Below are 18,029 nucleotides of genomic sequence, written 5' to 3'. Positions count from 1 at the left end.
CCATTCTCTCAAGTCCCCAATAAGCTACATCCTCCTCAGCCAAGCAGCTGTCCATCCATCCAGCCAGCCAGCCAGCCATCCATCCAACCATTCATTCACATCCGCCATTGACAACAACAACAACAACAACAACAGAAAAGTTAATTAAAATGTATATTTTCTAAGCCATGCTAAGCTGTGGCCAACAGCGCTGAAAGCGGCCCGAGCTCTTAAGACACGACCACAACGGCAACCGCAAAGTTTAAGAATCTCATTTTGGATTAAGGAAACTGAGTTTTCCCTCTCTCTCTCTCTTTCTCTGCAGATGAATTCGAATAAGTGAAAAATGTCTAAAAGCGGATAATATTTCAATTAAAAAGTATACAAGTTTTGAGGGGAACATTTTTGATAAATCTTTGCCAGAAAAATTACTTTCTAAGTGAAAAAAAGCTACAATCTATCACTGTTTTGAGTTGTTCCTATCAGTTCCTAAAATATTATAATCTCTAATAGAGTTCTTTATCTTTCGTGCTTTTCGTGCCTTTGTAACCTGTCCGAGCACGCACGAAATGAAGTTTTGCAGTGCCCCCATCTCTAGTCGCTTGATGTGTCAGTAGGTTTTTGTCTTTGTGACTTGATTAATGCGTAATTTTGTATTGTTAATTGTGACACACATTTACATACTCACGATGGATGCCCGCTAGGGAGCCGCTCCCACAGCCTGCTGCTCCCCTCTCGCTCTCTCTCTCTCTCTCTCTCTGTCTCTCTGCGTAAATGGAGCGTGGCTTTGATAGATTATTGCGTTTGCCATGAGTTGTTCTGCTCCCATTGTCCCCCCATTTCCTATCAGCAGCCCCTCCTTCAATGCAAAAATCAATAAAGTGCCGCAGTTAAACAATTTTTTCTAGAGATAATTATGTACTTGGCACAGGCTCAGCACAGCTCGAAAACGGTTTTTTTTATTGTGAAAAAAACAATTGAAAGCGACTGACTTCCTGCTGCTAAATGTATTTATTATATTTCCTGTTTTTATTTTTTAATGGATACCCAAAGAAGAAAGACAAAGAAATGTTGAAAAGATTCTTGTATAAAATATTTCTGCTAAAGAAAGAATATTAATCAGGATTTAAATTGAAGAATTTGATCTGGCACTGGCAATTATTCAGTTCCTTACATTATAAACCCCAAGATCATAACGTGGTACAGTCGCCGCTGCCCTTGTTTGGATTTTTCAAAGCGTCTAAATTTGGTTTTCTGTTTGTCCGATTAATTGAATAAATTTCGAGTCATTTGCCGTTTTGTGATTGTTTTTATTAATTTATGGCTGCAAAATTTCTGACACCTTCATCAAGATGCCGCATGTGGCACGTAAAAGCATGTGCGCACGCGAGAGGGAGAGAAAGAGAAAGAGAAAGAGAGAGATGGACCTCAACATCATGACGATGATGATGATCAGCGAGCGAGCGAGGCTAATTGAAGGCAGAGCAGCAACAACTGAACATAACAGCACAGAACAGAAACAACAGGCAGAAAACAACACGGAACAAAATGAATATTAATTGTTTTAAATAATTTTGAACTTGGCAAAGGCAAAAGGCAAACCGTAAGCAGCACAATCCCCCTGACAAACAGACAATTTGACGAACGCTTTTGTCCCCGTGCGCTGCGCTGCTCCTCCCCTGCAGGCAGATGCCTCTCTGGTCCATCTTGAATATTTCAGTATTTGCCCAGCCGACGCAGCTGTTTATTGTCGCACACACTGCTTTTTGTATGATTTGAAAGGGTATGCAATTTAGTGAGGGAAAAAAGTACACCCACAAGACATCCCTGCAAAGGCAGCTTTATTGAAATTCGAACACAACTTTCTTGCTTCATTGCTAAAATCGATCTAAAGGGTATTCTCTAGTCGCCTTCGTTCTCCTTCCGTCTGCATAAGGTCTTTCGCTGTGGCCTGTCTCTGCAGCCCATCCATCGACAGCAGTTGGACATTTGTCTGCGTCATTCGGCTTTCGTGGCGGCAGGAAGAGCAGCAGAGAACCCGACAGAAAGCCTCGGCAGAGAAGCGACCGACCGACGCGACGCGTGTTTGCATAACAGAATTTATGGCAAGGAGGGAAGCAGCGGAGCGCCGGCAGAAGCTTCATATTTGCGCAATGCACATGAAAGCTCAAATGCAAACTGCCGTTACCGATTTCATTTCATTTCACTTCATTCAGAGTGCAATGCAGTGCGGGATAAACGTAGAGAGCTAGAGGGAGCCAGGTAGCTAGGGTAGAAGAGAGCGAGCTTGGGGGCACACACAGCTGATTTTGCTCGGGTGGCTGGCTGGCTTGTTGTTCTCTCGCCTTCTAGCACACACATACACACAAGCGCACGCTCGCTAGCTCCCTCACTCGCACACACTGCCAGCCAGGCCCCAAAGCCCGCTGCGCTGCGGCAAAGGTGCGCGTGCGGTCGCGACAGACAGACAGTCTTCCGATTCTGCTGCCGACGGCGGGCCGCGTACGCACGCAAAAAAAAAATAAAGAAAACAAGAGAAACAAAACGGAGATTAATGAAAACAACAAAATATTCACAATAAAAGAAACGCATAAAATAAATAACGGTACGGCTACGCGCGCTCGACTCGTTTCTGGTGTGCGAAAATTGAACGAAATAAATGAAAATCAATTGAAAAGAAACAACAAAACAACAAGAAATGAATTCCAAACTGAACCGAACTGCCTAACTCACCCCCCCGCCAAGTGACCACCAAAAATGACACAACAACAACAACAAAAACAACGGGTGCCCCACTGTCATCAGCATCGACAACGGCAATCAGCGCCAGCGTCAGCATCTCCGCAGCGAGCGAGCGAGTGTCAGCGTTGAGCGTTTCAATGGACTTGAAAAACGCGTTCGACACTCGATTAACCGGCCGATGCCCGCCCCCTCGTAACCTTCAAAAGTTTGTCATGCAACTCGGACAGGCCCCCCCTCTCGCGCCCTCAAGGCATCTGTGCATTGATTTTCGTGTAACAGTTCCTTTTGTGAGCTTTTTGTGGGGATCGCTTACAAAGGGTGAATGCAGTCTAAAAGCTCTTTCCAGTATCAAATAATCGAAGCTCCCATTATTTCGATGATTGATAATGGCAAAAGCCAATTTGTTTGCCTCTTTTCATGCTTTTGCTTTCCAGCACGCTGATAAGGCAGAGCCTTCCCTCTCTCTCTCTCTCTTTCTCTCTCTGTGTTGCTCTTCGCTGATTGCTATCACGTTCTGTGTTTTCTGTGGAACTTACAATGATTTCCCAACCTTTGATTTCTTTGCCATGTTTGTTGCACTTGTGCCTTGGGTTGACTCACGAATTGACATCGATCAAAAGAGGGCAGCGACTGGCTGTTTCGATGCGTTAGTTTTTCGTGCCCGTAATTGCCATTAATTAAGCGAGCTTTCTGGCGTTCGTTCGTTTGATTTGCCATGATAATTTATACGCACTGGGGAGCACGCGTAGAATAAGGGAAATTACTCAACTTTTACGCGTCTGTCTGGCCTGTCTGCCCTGTCTGCCTGTTTAAATAATCATCCAAGAGTGCGGATTGCGAAATTGCGGTGCGAATGTCAAACCAGCTGGATAAATGCATCGACATGACGTAATTCACCCTCACCCCTCAGTTGAGTGGCCTCCAGCCGCCTTCGCGCTAGCATTTATGATCGAAACCGGTTCACCGTTCGGGTGGGGGTTATATATCAAAACCCTTCCCCCAGTTTTCCCCAGTGTTCCCCCAGTTATTGATACTGATGTTTCCTCCCACACAAAAGTGTGTATCCTAAGCGGAAATAAATGAAATCTAAGCCATCAGAGGATGGCTGTGGTCGAGATATTTTATGCTGAAAGATAAATCAAAGCGAATCCAAGACATTCAATAAACTAGTTGCTCAAAGTAGTCCTTATATGGCCATGGCTTATGCCAGTTCTAGACTTCAGACCTAAACACATCTGCCACAACTTCGGGCTGCAGCTTCTTGGCTCACTTTGGTCCACGCTTTTGGCCTGATTTTAGCTCATTTGCTGCCATCACACAGAGCTCTTTGCTGTGGCCATTATGCTGTTAGCATTATGCTGTCACGCTTTCAATGAGTCAATGCTTGGCTTGGCTTGGCTTGGCTTGGCTTGGCCCTTCATCTGACACACAAAGAGCTCGCTGGCCATTACATCATCCAAAACAGCAGCCCATCAACATTAATTCTGTGCTGTGTTGTGGCCTGATCAGGTTCTCGCTTTGGTTCCAGCCTATATCTTATCGTACCTGTGCTCTTTTATGGCTATTCACTTATCATTGTAATGCTCTCTCCCGCTCTCCCTCTATGGCAATTTCCACACCTTTGGACACTTACAACGTGCGTCGCAGTTTAGTTTCAACAGCAATTACCCGCCCACATGCACACACACACACCAGCAGACACATAAATAGACGCCCAGAGACGACTGATAGCGTTTATGGGAAAAGGGGGTCCAGGGGGAGGGAGGGACAGCATTTTCCATTGTCTTGTGCCTCTTGTTTCTTCTTCTGGGCGTAGTTTAGTCATTTTCGGTTCGGTTTTCCTGCTGAATTTCATCATCCAAAACAGACCCCAAGCTTTAGTACTACTCATTCCAGTCATAAATCGAAATATCAGCATTTATGCCAGATGTCATTGTGCAGAGTTTTATGCCCAAACGTTGTCCGAGATCAGGCACATCAAAAGCCTTTTAATTGATAGATCAATATCGCGCTGATTGGTTTTTTTGTTTGGTGCGGAAGTAAAGGGCTGCTTGCACTTATCTGAAGTGATATGCCCATGGGCATGGGCATGGGGGAAGCGACATGTGTGCTCATGGCCATGTCCCAGCCCAACCGTAGGTGTCTCGAGCCGTTGCATATGCCCCCTGTGTGTCTGCCATATGTTCCGTTTCATTTCCATTTACTTTGCTGCCATAATAAATGTATCATTGAGACAGGTCCCACCCCCCTCCTGCTGACCATTTATTGGATTATTGGAAATACTTTCTTGGACTCTTTTTTTTCCATAAGCCTAATTGATTCCCAGAGCAATTCTCTCTCCTCCTGGCACGCTCCTGTCCGGGCCAATGATGTGTTCAAGTTTCCAATTTATTTTATATGCACGGCCCAGGGGGTGCAAATATTTCTGCCTTCGATTCGGGTTTGCGCTTTTAGCGGAATTTAGTTTTAGTTTTAGTTTCAGTTTTGGGTCTTCGCTTGAAGCGTCGCGACGTTTGGCGACCTGAAATGCGAACCAAGAACCTGACGTGCAAATATATTTGCGGACTGCTCTGTGACCACAAAACGAGGTGCGTGGCGCGGGTTGGACAATAATCAAATTACTTTATGTGACTGTCCGTGTGACTGTCCGTGTGTGTGTGTGTGTTTTTGTGGTGAAATTCTCTTATCGTGCGGGGTAATGGTAAATGGCAGCCACGATCGATGAGGAGAGGCGCTCATAAAAATGTCACTCGATGAGTGCCCCGAGCCAGAGCCTGTCGCACGTGTTGCCTGGAGCTTTTTCTTCAGCGGAGACGCACGACTACTGCTAATTTCCTTATCGAATCGATAAAACACACTGACAGAAAACACACTCTAAAAGTTCAACGGAAGGCCTTAGCTTTGGCATGCACTTTCTAGAGGCTTCCCTTGCGATCTTCCAGTATTTCCCTGCGAGCCAACCTTCAAGCTAAGCTTTCCCCATGCACATCTGGCAACCTCGCAGCCAATCTTGGTGTGGCATCCTTAACTCTGTGGCACTTATTGGGTAACCTATTGCCCCCAAGTGGCGCCACCATCAGGTGTCCGTGGAGTATTCAAATTCCAAACCTAAATGACAATGCGGGGCACCAAGCATTTTCATTATCTACAGACAGATAGGGAGTGGTAGAGGGGGGGTAGTTGGCAGGGTGGAGGTTGGATAAGCTGCGACGGCAACTGGGAAGTTGCCTGCTCGTTGGTGGGTGTGGGGGTGCCCATGCCTGGCTGCCTCACAGCTGGAAAATTGGAAAAACAAATGCGCAGAAATGCCATAGCCATTACACACAGCCAGGGGCACAAAAATAGTGACTGGCAGAGCAATAATAAAGGAGAAACAAAGTCAAAAGCAGGAAAAATCAAACTTCTAGCGCTTACAAATGTTCGAATCTACCTGCCCAAAGTCTCGTAATTATTTTGTCCTATTTGGTTGACCTCTGCTGTACATGGATATGTGCTTTGCTCAGCATTTTGTAGCTTTATCAGCACGCTCCGCTGGCTCGCCGCGCTTTTTGTGCTTGGTCTGTGAGGAAGGGCGGACGCTCGCCGGTGGGGGGGTTTGTGTCGTAGGCATAATTATAATCACAAGTGGGTTTATTTTTTAAGTGCCCAAAAACCAACTCCACTCTGCTGATAAACAAATGTGTGTTCTGGCTCTCCGCCATTCATGGCACCGCGCTACGCACTTTTCTTTTTGGTTCTTTCCCTTTTGTATAAACAAATGAAAAAGTAGAACAGAAATTGTTGATTCCTTTTTGATAGGATTTACGAGCACATAAATTTGTTTGTTGGCAGTTTTTTTGGAACTTAAAATTCAGATCAAATGAGCTTCGAGGCATTTGGAATAGTTTAAGTTAATTTTTAACTCAGAATTGCTGCAGTCTTCCCTTTGATATATTTGCTATTCCCCTCAAATAATAAATAATATTATTTTTCTTTTAATATTTGCACAAAAAATCATGAACGAAGTGGCAAGCGACTGATCCTCAGTCGTTGCCTCGCTCCACTTTATTTATTTATTAATGAATTCATTTACAAACTTTAACAAATTTAACAAACTCCAAAAATAACTTAACTAAAACAAATTCAAAATCATTGTCCGTGCACAGTCAGGGGTTGGATCATGTGAGAAGATCGGTTCAGGATCAGTGTCAGGATCGTCTCTGGCTCTTACATCTGCCAGCTGGGCTGTCCGCACACGCACTGGCGAATCCTGCGCTCCAGGTTGCGCACATTGTTGATCAGCTCCTGGCAGAGATTCTCCCTTTCGGGGCATCCCTTGCAGGCTGGACCACCCGGACCGCAGGAGCCGCATGAAGGCTTCTTGGTGGTGGTGGTGGGCCTGGTGGTGGTCCTTCTGGTGGTCCTTCTGGTGGTTCTGCGAGTTGTCCTCTTGGTGGTTGTTGTTGTTGGCTTGCAAGTGGTTGTTGTTGTTGTTGTCGTGCAAGGTGTTGTGGTTGTTGTTGTTGGCCTGCAAGTGGTTGTTGTCGTGCATGGTGTTGTTGTCGTTGTTGTTGGCCTGCAAGTGGTTGTTGTTGGCCTGCAAGTGGTTGTTGTTGGCCTGCAAGTGGTTGTTGTTGTACCTGGGCATCCACACGCCGATCCTGTGGCCAGATCAGCCAAGCTGATGAGCAGGATGCTCGCTGTAAAGTGCAACGAAAATTGATTTAAATTCAAAGTCCAGCTCCGACACTACCCACCAATGGCGCATGCAATGGTGGTCTTCATGTTGGTTTCTGTCTCGTAACTGGGATTAACTTCTGCTCAAACTGTGAAGCCACAAACTGATGCCTTTCTTGGGGCAGCCTTGGGCTTTTATAGGCCACCCATCCGCCGACCAGCCTGGCTACACGTATTATTTCAGTGTCGTTTACACAGCAACTTGATAAAAATGGATCAAAAACCATTTGTCTGTAGAGCAAATAAACCCGAACTGCGGCCTGATCGAGGGCTAAGAATAGCGAAACGTGCCAACATTGGGGCACTGCGTGGGACGCGTGTGCGCCCAAGTTCAAGGTTGCTTCGGGGCCATGCAATAGTGGCAGCCTTCCTTTACTAGGCACAGCTGCAGGCTGGCAACGCTGGGGAGTGCTGCCAGTGTGCGGAAAGTGCAGGGAGGGCTGCCACATTGGCAATCTTCACTCACAATTGTTCTCGATCCTCGAACTACTTTAAATGCTGCGGCAAAAATCATAGAACTAAAATGTGTACACAATTCTGCAGCATGATTCATTGCCTTGGGTCTCTGCTTAGTAGCTAATTTTCAAGGCACATTTGAATCTGCTCTGAGGTCCATTTCGAGACATGTTTATCGCCTCTAAGAACGACCGAACTTGCCCCTGCGATTGCTCTGCCGCTTGCCAGCGACAAACACAACTCTCTCGCGAGAGACATTTGAAACGCGTCACTTGGGGCACACGATCGGTGCGGTTTGGTTGGGTTGGGAGTCGTGGAAACTTTTGCTTAGTGTTTTCCCCCCTGTGCAGGAGGCAGGATGATGACCAAAGCAATGTAACCAAACCAAAAAATGAAAGAAACTTTAAGCTCAAAGGTGCCAACAACACAACGAAAAGCGGGTGTAACATTCGAGTCCATAACGGAAACAAAATCAAAGCTAAAAAGTGGTGCTGCCAGTGCCAGTGCCAGTGGCAGTGCAGCAGCAACGGTCCCACCGCCACCGCCCTCATCCTATGTGATTAAATGTTTATTGAAAACGGCGCGTTTTATGTGGCAAGTGACGACAATACCCGCTAAAATTGGTGATACAATAGGCACACTGTATCGCTATGCACAGGACTCTGTTGATACATTTCTATGCGTAGCTGGGTGAGAATTCGGCCCCCAAAAATATATGATAATAATTCTCCCAGCAAAAGTGTGGCCCAAAACTAATTGAAATTCTCGTCTTTTTTGCGTCTTTGCAGCAAGGCTCGTCGCAAGGAACGCGATGGCGATCAAAATTCAACAGACACCAAATTGTATTTGGAGGAGAGTGTCCTAGAACGTAAATTACCTGAAGCTGATCTCAAAGCCTTGGTGGATCTGCCCGCCGGCTTGGACTACAACGAATGGTTGGCGTCACACAGTAAGTAGCAGTCCAAACAGCCCCCCCTGTTTCAAGTATTCATCATTCATTATTCATCATTCGCGTTGTTCTCTGGCCCGAAGTTTGCGCTTTTTACTCACGTGATTTTTACACTAACAAAGGGGCTAAACTCTGAGCAGCTAAGACACGGTTTAGGCTTTGTTTTAAGTGTTAAATTATAGCTCCAAAATTCAAATTTTAAATGCATTAAAGAAAGGCTTAAACAAGGCATTTTTTAGCTCATTTTGCTCACTTTATCTTGCCCCCAAAAAGAGCATTTCGAAATCGTTTCAAGCTTGCAATCTTTTGTGGTTCTCTGTTTGTTTTTGTTTACGAATTGCCTTTGATTTATTCACGTCTACCAAGGCAGCTATTGTTGCGCCCCAGCTTTATCGTGTGATTTATAAATGAGTTTTAACGAGTCCCACAGGCAGCGGCAGAGTCCCACAGCTGCGTCAGCTGATTTTGCTAGCCTAATCGCAATTTCGCAGCGGCCTTGGCCGCGGCAGTGAGCAGCGTTAGAACCCGAACGTCTAACGATCGATGCGCTGTGGATTAGCCAAGCCAATGAACCCGCCGAGCAGTCTGAACGATAGCGGAGATCTGGATGAGATATAGAAAAGATTTAGGTCTCTGTTTTCCATGGTTAAACATGCTTTTGGTGCTCCCTCAGCTGTGGTTCCCTTTCGAGACAGTTTCCCATCACAGCACCACGCACCAAAAGCTGCCCTAGACCCTACTGAAACCCTCTTTATCTTTCTTTATGCATACATAATGAAGTATCATCATCTAATCTGTTATCCCCCTGGCCGTCCTGCTGTGAGTCACATATTAATTAACTCGCCCAGACCGCCGCCCGCCGCCCGCCGCCCGCTGCTTTATTTGTGTTTGCATTTGCCTCTTGCCATTGAACGGGGCGAGAATCGATATCTGAGAAATTACATCATCCTGTAAGTAATCTTCTGCCGCTGCTGCTATACAAATTACACGGCTCTTTGTTGCCAGCAAAGTGAGGCGACTAATTGGCTATGTGTCAGCAGAATTGTAGCTGCCATAAAGCAACCCAAAGGCGGCAGCAACACCCACACTCAGCCATCGATTGCTGCCATTGCTGCCCGGAGTCGATGCTCGATTCATTCATATAATGAATACTCGCTGAAGCCTCTTGCTGCTCTTGCGGCCAAAACCATTTCTAATCCCACAAATCTCTAATCCAATGGCCACACTCTCCATCTCCTTGCAGCTCTGGCTCTCTTTGAGCATGTGAATTTGGTTTATGGAACTATCAGTGAATTTTGTACACAATCCGGTTGCGCAGACATGACTGGACCAGGCAACAGGTAAGCTCTGACACACTCCTTTAATGGCCAAACGAATTGTAATAAATCTTCCTTGCAGAACGTACTTATGGTTCGATGAGAAGGGCAAGAAGACGCGCGTGGCGGCGCCTCAGTACATCGACTATGTGATGACATTCACACAGAAGACGGTCAGCGATGAGTCGATATTCCCAACCAAATATGCGAACGAGTTCCCTGGGTCGTTCGAGTCGATAGCGCGGAAGATCCTACGCTTGCAATTCCATGTGATAGCGCATCTGTATGCGGCGCATTTCCGAGAAATTGCGCTGCTCGGCTTGCACACCCATCTAAATTTGACGTTTGCGCACCTCACCGCCCTGCATCGGCGCTTCAACTTGATCGACGAGAAGGAGACGGATGTGCTGCGCGACCTGGAGGTGGCCCTACGCCTCACCGACGACAGCGGCGGCCAGGATACGTCGTCATCGTCGGTGCACGAGCACTCCTCCTCCTCGTCCTCGCCGCCGGTCGTTGCTGCCGCAGCCAGCGCAGGCTGCGATCAGCCGCAGCACAACAATAGCAGCAGCACCAGCAACAGCACCTCGTCCGCGGAGGCGCTGCATGTCAATTCACAAAGCAACAGCAACAGCAACAGCCACACCACAAACGCCTCGGCGTCAGCCTCTCTCATCGATGGGGATGCGGCGGCGCCGCCCATTTGCACCCAGCCGGAGGCCGGTGCGGGCTGCAAGCCAGCCGGCAGCAGTGGCCTACTCGGCGGCATACTGGGCGACCTGACCAGCGGCGAATTTGGTGATACAACGCGGTACTGCACCTCGGCGGTTCCTCAGGCAGCGACGTCAGAGGACGGTGCCGTCTCCTCAGCGGCCCTGAACAATGGCGCGGGCGCATTACATTTAAACTTTAGCAACAATAATAACAATAACCACAATCTGAACCATCACCTACACCACCATCACCACCACCAGCATCATCACCAGCATCATCACGGCCATCACGGCCATGGGCATCATCAGGCGCCGGCATCCGGCCTCATACAGTGCAATGCGGTGGGTGCCGGTGGTGGCAATGTGGCGGCGGCGGTGGCGGCGGCTAGTGGCGGGCAAGGAGCTGCAACGTCTGCAGCATCCTCAACGGCATGAAAGGAGCAGCCACAAAACAACAACAACAAAAAACATTAGAAATATTAGAGTTACGCAAAAATGTTATTTAATGTTACTTCTATGATCCTAAAGTTGAAAATATTGTAAAAATAATAAACAAACAAAAAAAACAGAAAACAAACGAAAACGAAAAGCAAAAGCAAAGGCATAGAAAGAGCCACAAAATAAGCAAAGAAAGAGCCACAAAAATATGCTAAAGAGAGAGAGAGATAAATATTGTGAGACATTATTTAGTAGTTGCATAAGTTTCTCGGGTAGCACGTTGAACTAGATTATGTACCAAACCATAAATGTATAGAGTGCTGCAAGCAAAAGCAAAAGCAAAAGCAAATTAGTGTTTAGACAGTTTGTCGCTTCTGCTTACTGGATAGTACTTTTAGAACCGTCAGCCAAACCACATCGTGTCACAAACAAAAACAAGAGTAAAACAGCCACAAAAAGTTCTATGAAAAATGTATACAAAAGCCAGCTGGAAGAGCAAGGATTTTACCAGGATAAGGGGACAAGCGTGTGTATTGAAATTTTAACATAGTCCACGTCCCCACAGCAATTTAAGCCAATGTTTTAGAATGTGTTGGAATTTGTTCTTGTTTGTGCAATCTGTGCATTGTGTGATAGAGTATTCTCGGCATTGCTCTAACTGTGCGGCTGTTTGGGAGCGGGCATAAAATATACAAAAATAAGCACGTACCTCTCGTAACTCTAAACATGCATTCCGAGCCGCAGAGTATGCACCAAAGTTGACACCTTCACCGACTGCGGCGCGGCCGCCTAAAAGTATGCACGAAATATTTTAACCAAAGAACAGCAAAGAGCTGTGTCGATTCCCAAACCCATTAAGAACGAAAAACGATTACGATTAGCATTTTTAGCAGCCAAAAAGAAAACAAAACAAATGTTAGGCGTGGTACACCTCTCCCCATGTAGATAACAAATTCCACAAACAAAAATCTCAAACAACTGTCCACTAAAATGAACACAAGAGAACACAAGAGAACACACCAAGCACTCGCAGTTGAGCAAAATGATCTGCAGGAGTGTTGAGCTATCAATAGTGCACCGAAAGGTGCAAGCAGCAGCTGCAACAAAGACAAAAAACAAACGAATGCAAAAGCTATGAGAAGCATTGAAGAGAGATAATAAAATATGTAAACTGTTATGTTCAATTTAGGCGAATTGTTTTATTGCTAAAACAAATACTTTCCGATACCCTGGAAGATTCATTCATCGTTCTATAACTGAAGTCAAGCAATAGTCCATGGACTGAAGATCGACTCTTTCGTTTGCAATCGAATTTTCTCCAATGAAAAACAAATTATGAAATATTTTGCAACAGTATGAAATGATTGGAAGGCGGCGACCAAAGTCCGCATTCCGCACGGGTTTAATATCGTTAAAAAGTCAATTAAAAACAACAGGAATGGATGAAGGTATAACAATTGTGGGACAGAAGCGTAGTCCAAGTTGAGCAACGCAGGCATCGATCACAACAGGGAGTTGGCTGAAGGATGATTTACTTCCTGCGCTCAATGTTGTGTTGATCAACACAGGGACTCTTGGTTGTGGGCTTCTTGGTGGTTCAAAATCGTGGTCCAGTTCGAGCAGTCAGAGTTCGCATAATCACAACAGGGTTTCGGAGGCTGAAAGTTGATCCACTTTACATCAACCAATCCTTTTGTCCGCACACGCACTGGCGAATCCTGCGCTCCAGGTTGCGCACATTGTTGATCAGCTCCTGGCAGAGATTCTCCCTTTCGGGGCATCCCTTGCAGGCTGGACCACCCGGACCGCATATGCTGCATGTAGGCTTCTTGGTGGTGGTGGTGGGCCTGGTGGTGGTCCTTCTGGTGGTCCTTCTGGTGGTTCTGCGAGTTGTCCTCTTGGTGGTTGTTGTTGTTGGCTTGCAAGTGGTTGTCGTCGTTGTTGTCGTGCAGGGTGTTGTGGTTGTTGTTGTTGGCCTGCAAGTGGTTGTTGTCCTGCGAGTGGTTCTTCTTGTTGTTGTCCGGCAGGTGGTTGTTGTCGGACAGGTGGTTGTTGTCCGGCAGGTGGTTGTTGTTGTACCTGGGCATCCACAATCCGATCCAGTGGCCAAATCGGCCAAGCTGATGAGCAGGATGCTCGCTGCAAATGTTGAAATGTGAAGAGGATAAAGAATAAAGGATACAAATGGATTATTAACCGATCCTTTGTCGGGTCTCTGCGCTACTTACCGATGATGGCAATGGTCAGCTTCATGTTTTTACGTGTTAATTGACTCGTTCAGGTGAGGAGATGCCACAGACTGATGCCTTTCTTGGTGCAGGCTTCCCTTTTTATGGGCCCATTTAGGGCTAGACATGGATCCATGTGCCAAAAATGGACGAAACATTTGTCGAAATGCAAATATAAACTTGAACGATAATTATAGAAAAATATGTTACAGCTCCACAAAGTTCTGGAACAGCAGAAGGCCGAAAGTAACTGAAAGTCAATAATTTATTAATAAATGTGGATGTGAATGTCCATGGTAAATGGTAACTGGTGTATGGTACATGGTCCATGGCATAACAGATCAAATATTCATGTCCTGCCATCTTCACAGCTTTCATCGAATCGCCTTTGCCCCAACTAAGCTTGGATATTTAGTATAAAGATGGAGCTGATTCATAGGAATTATATTTATGGGTATGTACATTTTTCATTTATTTGTATCTTGACTCAATTCATTCCATTCGCGGGCCTCTAATTTGATTTACAAGTGCTAAGGGTCTAAGGGCTAGCTGCTAGTTGCTAGGGTTGCGTCTCTGTCCGCTGTCCGCTGTCCGCTGTCCGCTCCCGCCGGCCTGTGCTTGTGTGCCGCCAGTTGTGCCCGCGAGAGGACGCTGCAGTTGCAGCTGATACAATGGTAGTGGGTGTGCCGCAGCGCATAGCTGCAAGCCGGCGCGTTGCATGCCTCATTGCTGGTGAACTTGCGAAAGCCCGCAGAGCGCACATAGTCCAGCCGCTGATGCAGTCGTCGATGGGCCACCACCTTGTTGGAGTCCGTGCAGACGTACTCGCACTTGCGGCAGTGAAAGTGGGAAGTTTTCCTCAAGGCTGCGGCCCCCGGGGATGCTGCAAGTGGGTTAAGGGGGGGTGGTTTAGTGGGGCATCAGTTAGGGAACGCGTTGGACTCTAACCTCTGCGCTGCTCTTCGGAGTAGCCTGCGGCATAGCTGCAACTGGCCACGCCGCATCGCATATTGGCTCGAAATTGCTGAAAATCATCGCCCATCAGCGTGTCCATGCGGTCGTGCCGCGCCGTGTGCTGCACGAAGCGTGTCTTGTCGCAGAAACTGTAGTGGCAGTCCCGTCGGTTGCAGTGGAAGTGCGACTGGTGGTTCCTATAGCCACACCGCTCGAAGCCGCAATCCTCGTTGAAGCGAAACTTCAGGTAGCCGCTGGGTATGTCGTGATCCCGCGTGCGTTTTGTGGCTGGACGAGGCGGCGTTACGGTTACCGTTACTGGTGGCGCCTCCGCTGTGGCACTGACTGCCGCTGCTGCACTCGCAGCCGCCGCATTGATCAGCATCAGCTTTTGTTGTGCGGCATTCTCCAGCAGCAGGCGCATGTCCAGCGCTGGCAACGGCTGACTGGCAGCGGCCAAAAAGCTGGGCAGCAGCACCTGCCGTTGGTAAAGGTCAATCAGCTGCTTGAACTGCAGCAGATTCAAGTTCAAACCCGCAGCTGCAGCCGCAGCCGCAGCCGCTGCCGGCTGCACGTGGCGCATGCTCAGATCTTCGGGCTGGTCCAGCTCCAAGTCGGGCTCCCGCCGGCTGCTCCTCTCCGCCGCTTCGGGCTGGTGTGCGGCGCAGGCATTCTCCGGATAGAAAGTGCCTGCCGCGCGAACAACTGGAAGGAGCGAGGGGCACAACAATTAGCTGGGCTTTGTGCCAAGCCACTGACGAGTTTGACTCACCCGAGACCCGGTACGGGTTGGATGTTGCTGTCTCTAGGGAGTGTGCAAGTGGCTGCAAGGATAACGCAAAAAATATCGCTTAGGGACCATGGAAACTATCGATAAATCTATCAATATCCTACCTGTGCTGTAGCTTCCTGGGGGCCGAGTGCTTGAACCTGAGCGTGACTTCGTGTGCTCGTCTCCTCGTGTTGTGTGCTGGCCCAGACGCGACTCCGCTTGCGGCTACGACTGGGGCTGAGATCTGTGGCTGCGCTCTCTGCCATTGAGGCGCCACTCGGCGCGGCAGTTGGAGCAGCCGCGTGCTCGCTTCTCTCCAACTTGAAGCTGGTAAAGATGGCCTGTGGGCAATGCTGCGCCTGTTGAACGCAAAAGCAAACCTCTAAAGGGTTGTCCAATCAGCAAATTCCCCAGCCCATAAATGTGGCATTATTCCCCTCATATTTTTCGGTGTTTTCCGTTCTGTGATTTTGGATTTATGACAAACCGCGCAGCCAGTTTATTGTTTCCGAAATTACTGTTAATGTTTGTCGCTGGCCCAAAATGTCACTATTTGAATTTTGTTCACGCATCAAATCAATAATAAAGCGAAACAGAGATAGAAGCAAAGCAAAAGGCAACAACCAGGGAACACAGAAAACGAACTATGGGATACCCTACCCTACCAGTTTGATAGATAACCGAGAGAGCCTGAGCAAAAAGCCTGAGCCTTCAAAGCGCTACAGAAATGTTGCGAAAGTGCTGATTGGGAAGCAAGATTGAGGTATTCCCCGCAGCTGGAAGTGATGATTGCAGGAGAAGAGTGGAATATGTCTATAGATTGTATATGGGAACTTCCAGCAGAACTCTTTCGTGTGTATAGAGTGCATGGGCTGTGTGTGTGTTGGCTCGCCACAATAATTACACCGAAAAAACCATTGAGAGACAATGAAACGAGTTTGCCACCAGGCCGAGGTATACGCACACCTTATTCGTTTTGTGTGTGGGGAATTATTATTATTACAATTATGATTATTATGGAGATTGAACGGACTGGGCTCAAGTGTTCCGTCTAGGCCCTTGCACATGCACAGATTCCCCCCCACATTCCGAATGCACCGATTTGGGTCAGGCACTATGATACGTGGATACGCGGCAGACGGGGTTTTATTTCCCCAAAAGAATGCCGCAAATGGCAATGGACAAAAAATACTTATTCAAATGTGATTGTTTATCCACACCGAGCACAGAGCACCGAGCACAGAGCACAGAGAGACAACCAATGAATGTGTGTGTGTGTGTGTGTGTACCTGGGAGGGTATGGGACTGTGGACGCGTGGGCTGTGGTGCGTGTGTGCCTCGGCCCAGCGATCGACAACAGCAACAGCAGCAAAAATGTAGAAATTATAAAAATGACAGTTAAAAGCACAAAACGTTCGACGTTCGACGCTTAAATGCGGAAACACTCGTTGTCAATATTAATATGACGAATATGGCAAAAAGCAAATGCCGCATTAGGGCTCCGCGGGGAGGCCAACTAAATTCCAAGCTGCAGCTTGAACCAGACACACCAAAAAGGAGTCTCAAGTGGGTCAAAATCCCTGCCCAAATGCCCGCCCAAATCTACTTACGCTCTTGTAGACCTCCACAAAACGATTCTTGGGCGGACGTCCGCGTTTGCGATTGAAGAAGCCATCGATGGAGGTAATTTGTGTGGCCTGATTGGGCTGTGGCTGTGGCTGTGGCTGTGGCTGAGACTGGGCGCTGGCGGCATCCACATCCCCTCCAGCTGCTGCTGCTCCGGACTCCATGGGCAGCTGGCAGAAATGATACAAAAAGTAGATTTTGCATTTATGAAACGTTTACGAGGGTGAATCAGTGAATCATTCAGCCACACTCAGCAGAAATCAAAGAAATGGCAATGGGTAAGGGGCCTTTGAACCCGATCGCAGGTCAGGTTTCGGCGCCAGGCCCCTCGCGGCGGAGATCGAGTGACCAGCGACTGACGTTTCCCGGAACACTTTGCATATGGATCGATATTTATTATGCGGCAAGCCAAATTCCACAACAGAGAGAGAGAGAGAGATCTGTGGCAGCGGATTAATGGCGAAAAATCCTGCTGCAATGCCAATGATGGGTGGTCCCCACCAATTAGGCAGCGATTGTCTGTTGTCTGTTGTCTGTTGTCGATTGGCTGCTTGCCGCTCCCTGTGTGCCACAGATAGACATCTACAATGGGGCCACACGGGGTAAGCGATTCCTTGCCTCCATATCCATATGGATTCCCATTCAATGGCACTCATTAGTCGCGGCACAAGAATGCCCTTGCAGATTCTTGCAGATTAAATGACAGTTTGAAGGCAAACAGCAACTTTATCTCGATCAAACATAAACACAAACACACAGATAGCGGACCCAGAGGGGACACACACACACAGTTCAGGCAGCTCTTTGATCTCCAACACCCACCAATTATTTGCGCACTCGGCCCGCCCTCTGCTGGGGTGTCCTGACAAATCAGTTCTATGGGCGACACGCAAACGCAGCGGCAAAGGGCAACTCCAACGAAGCGAAATTGAACCAGAATCAAAGCTAACCGAAGCCGAACCGAACCGAACCGAACCGAAGCGCAGCCGAAGACGCGTCTATCGTCGCCAAGAAACGCTGAACGAGTGGCGGCCAAGCCAAGCCAGAGCCGAGCTCAAGGCGGCAACGAAGGCGCCCGCCGCTTCAATGAGTCACGAGAGCCGAACTCGAAATGAAGAACGATTCGCAGTTGCACAGAGG

General features: G+C 47.7%; 3 protein-coding genes across 8 annotated transcripts in view; 1 reads left to right on the top strand and 2 right to left on the bottom strand.

Moving 5' to 3' along the window:
* Positions 1-11,449, top strand: part of LOC117580151 (MOB kinase activator-like 2) — a 33,149-nt gene extending 21,700 nt beyond the window's left edge. For 2 of the 4 annotated variants that reach the window (XM_034266465.1, XM_034266461.1), the window contains exons 2-4: positions 8,682-8,842; positions 10,086-10,182; positions 10,241-11,449. In XM_034266465.1, coding sequence (XP_034122356.1) covers positions 8,682-8,842; positions 10,086-10,182; positions 10,241-11,306 — 1,324 coding nt within the window. In that variant the 3' untranslated portion in view covers positions 11,307-11,449. Of the gene's footprint in view, positions 1-2,440; positions 2,585-5,232; positions 5,310-8,243; positions 8,584-8,681; positions 8,843-10,085; positions 10,183-10,240 lie in introns of those variants that run through there. The other 2 variants (XM_034266463.1, XM_034266464.1) reach the window with 2 other exon arrangements.
* LOC117580155 (salivary glue protein Sgs-3) lies at positions 6,746-13,624 on the bottom strand. 3 transcript variants are annotated; one of them, XM_034266473.1, is made up of 3 exons: positions 13,538-13,624; positions 13,107-13,448; positions 6,746-7,049 (listed from the first exon to the last, which is right to left on the bottom strand). In XM_034266473.1, the coding sequence occupies exons 1-3, from the start codon at positions 13,560-13,562 to the stop codon at positions 6,928-6,930; spliced, it is 489 nt and encodes a 162-aa protein (XP_034122364.1). In that variant the 5' UTR covers positions 13,563-13,624; the 3' UTR covers positions 6,746-6,927. The 3 variants fall into 3 exon arrangements, with proteins under 3 accessions (XP_034122364.1, XP_034122362.1, XP_034122363.1); XM_034266471.1 differs by lacking the exons at positions 13,107-13,448; positions 13,538-13,624 and adding an exon at positions 7,458-7,555 and having other exon boundaries at positions 6,746-7,400; XM_034266472.1 differs by lacking the exon at positions 6,746-7,049 and having other exon boundaries at positions 12,653-13,448; positions 13,538-13,623.
* Positions 13,625-14,028: 404 nt separating this feature from the next.
* LOC117580152 lies at positions 14,029-17,916 on the bottom strand. The gene is made up of 6 exons (XM_034266466.1): positions 17,712-17,916; positions 16,874-17,059; positions 15,386-15,622; positions 15,264-15,315; positions 14,486-15,196; positions 14,029-14,420 (listed from the first exon to the last, which is right to left on the bottom strand). Exons 2-6 carry the CDS (start codon positions 17,051-17,053, stop codon positions 14,083-14,085), a joined length of 1,518 nt encoding a protein of 505 aa, XP_034122357.1. The 5' UTR covers positions 17,054-17,059; positions 17,712-17,916; the 3' UTR covers positions 14,029-14,082.
* Between the last annotated feature and the right edge of the window lie 113 nt (positions 17,917-18,029).

This window comes from Drosophila guanche, unplaced genomic scaffold, assembly GCF_900245975.1.
Source record: "Drosophila guanche unplaced genomic scaffold, DGUA_6, whole genome shotgun sequence".
In the NCBI taxonomy this organism is placed as follows: Eukaryota; Metazoa; Arthropoda; class Insecta; order Diptera; family Drosophilidae; genus Drosophila; species Drosophila guanche.
This window is presented reverse-complemented; position numbering and strand designations above follow the sequence as displayed.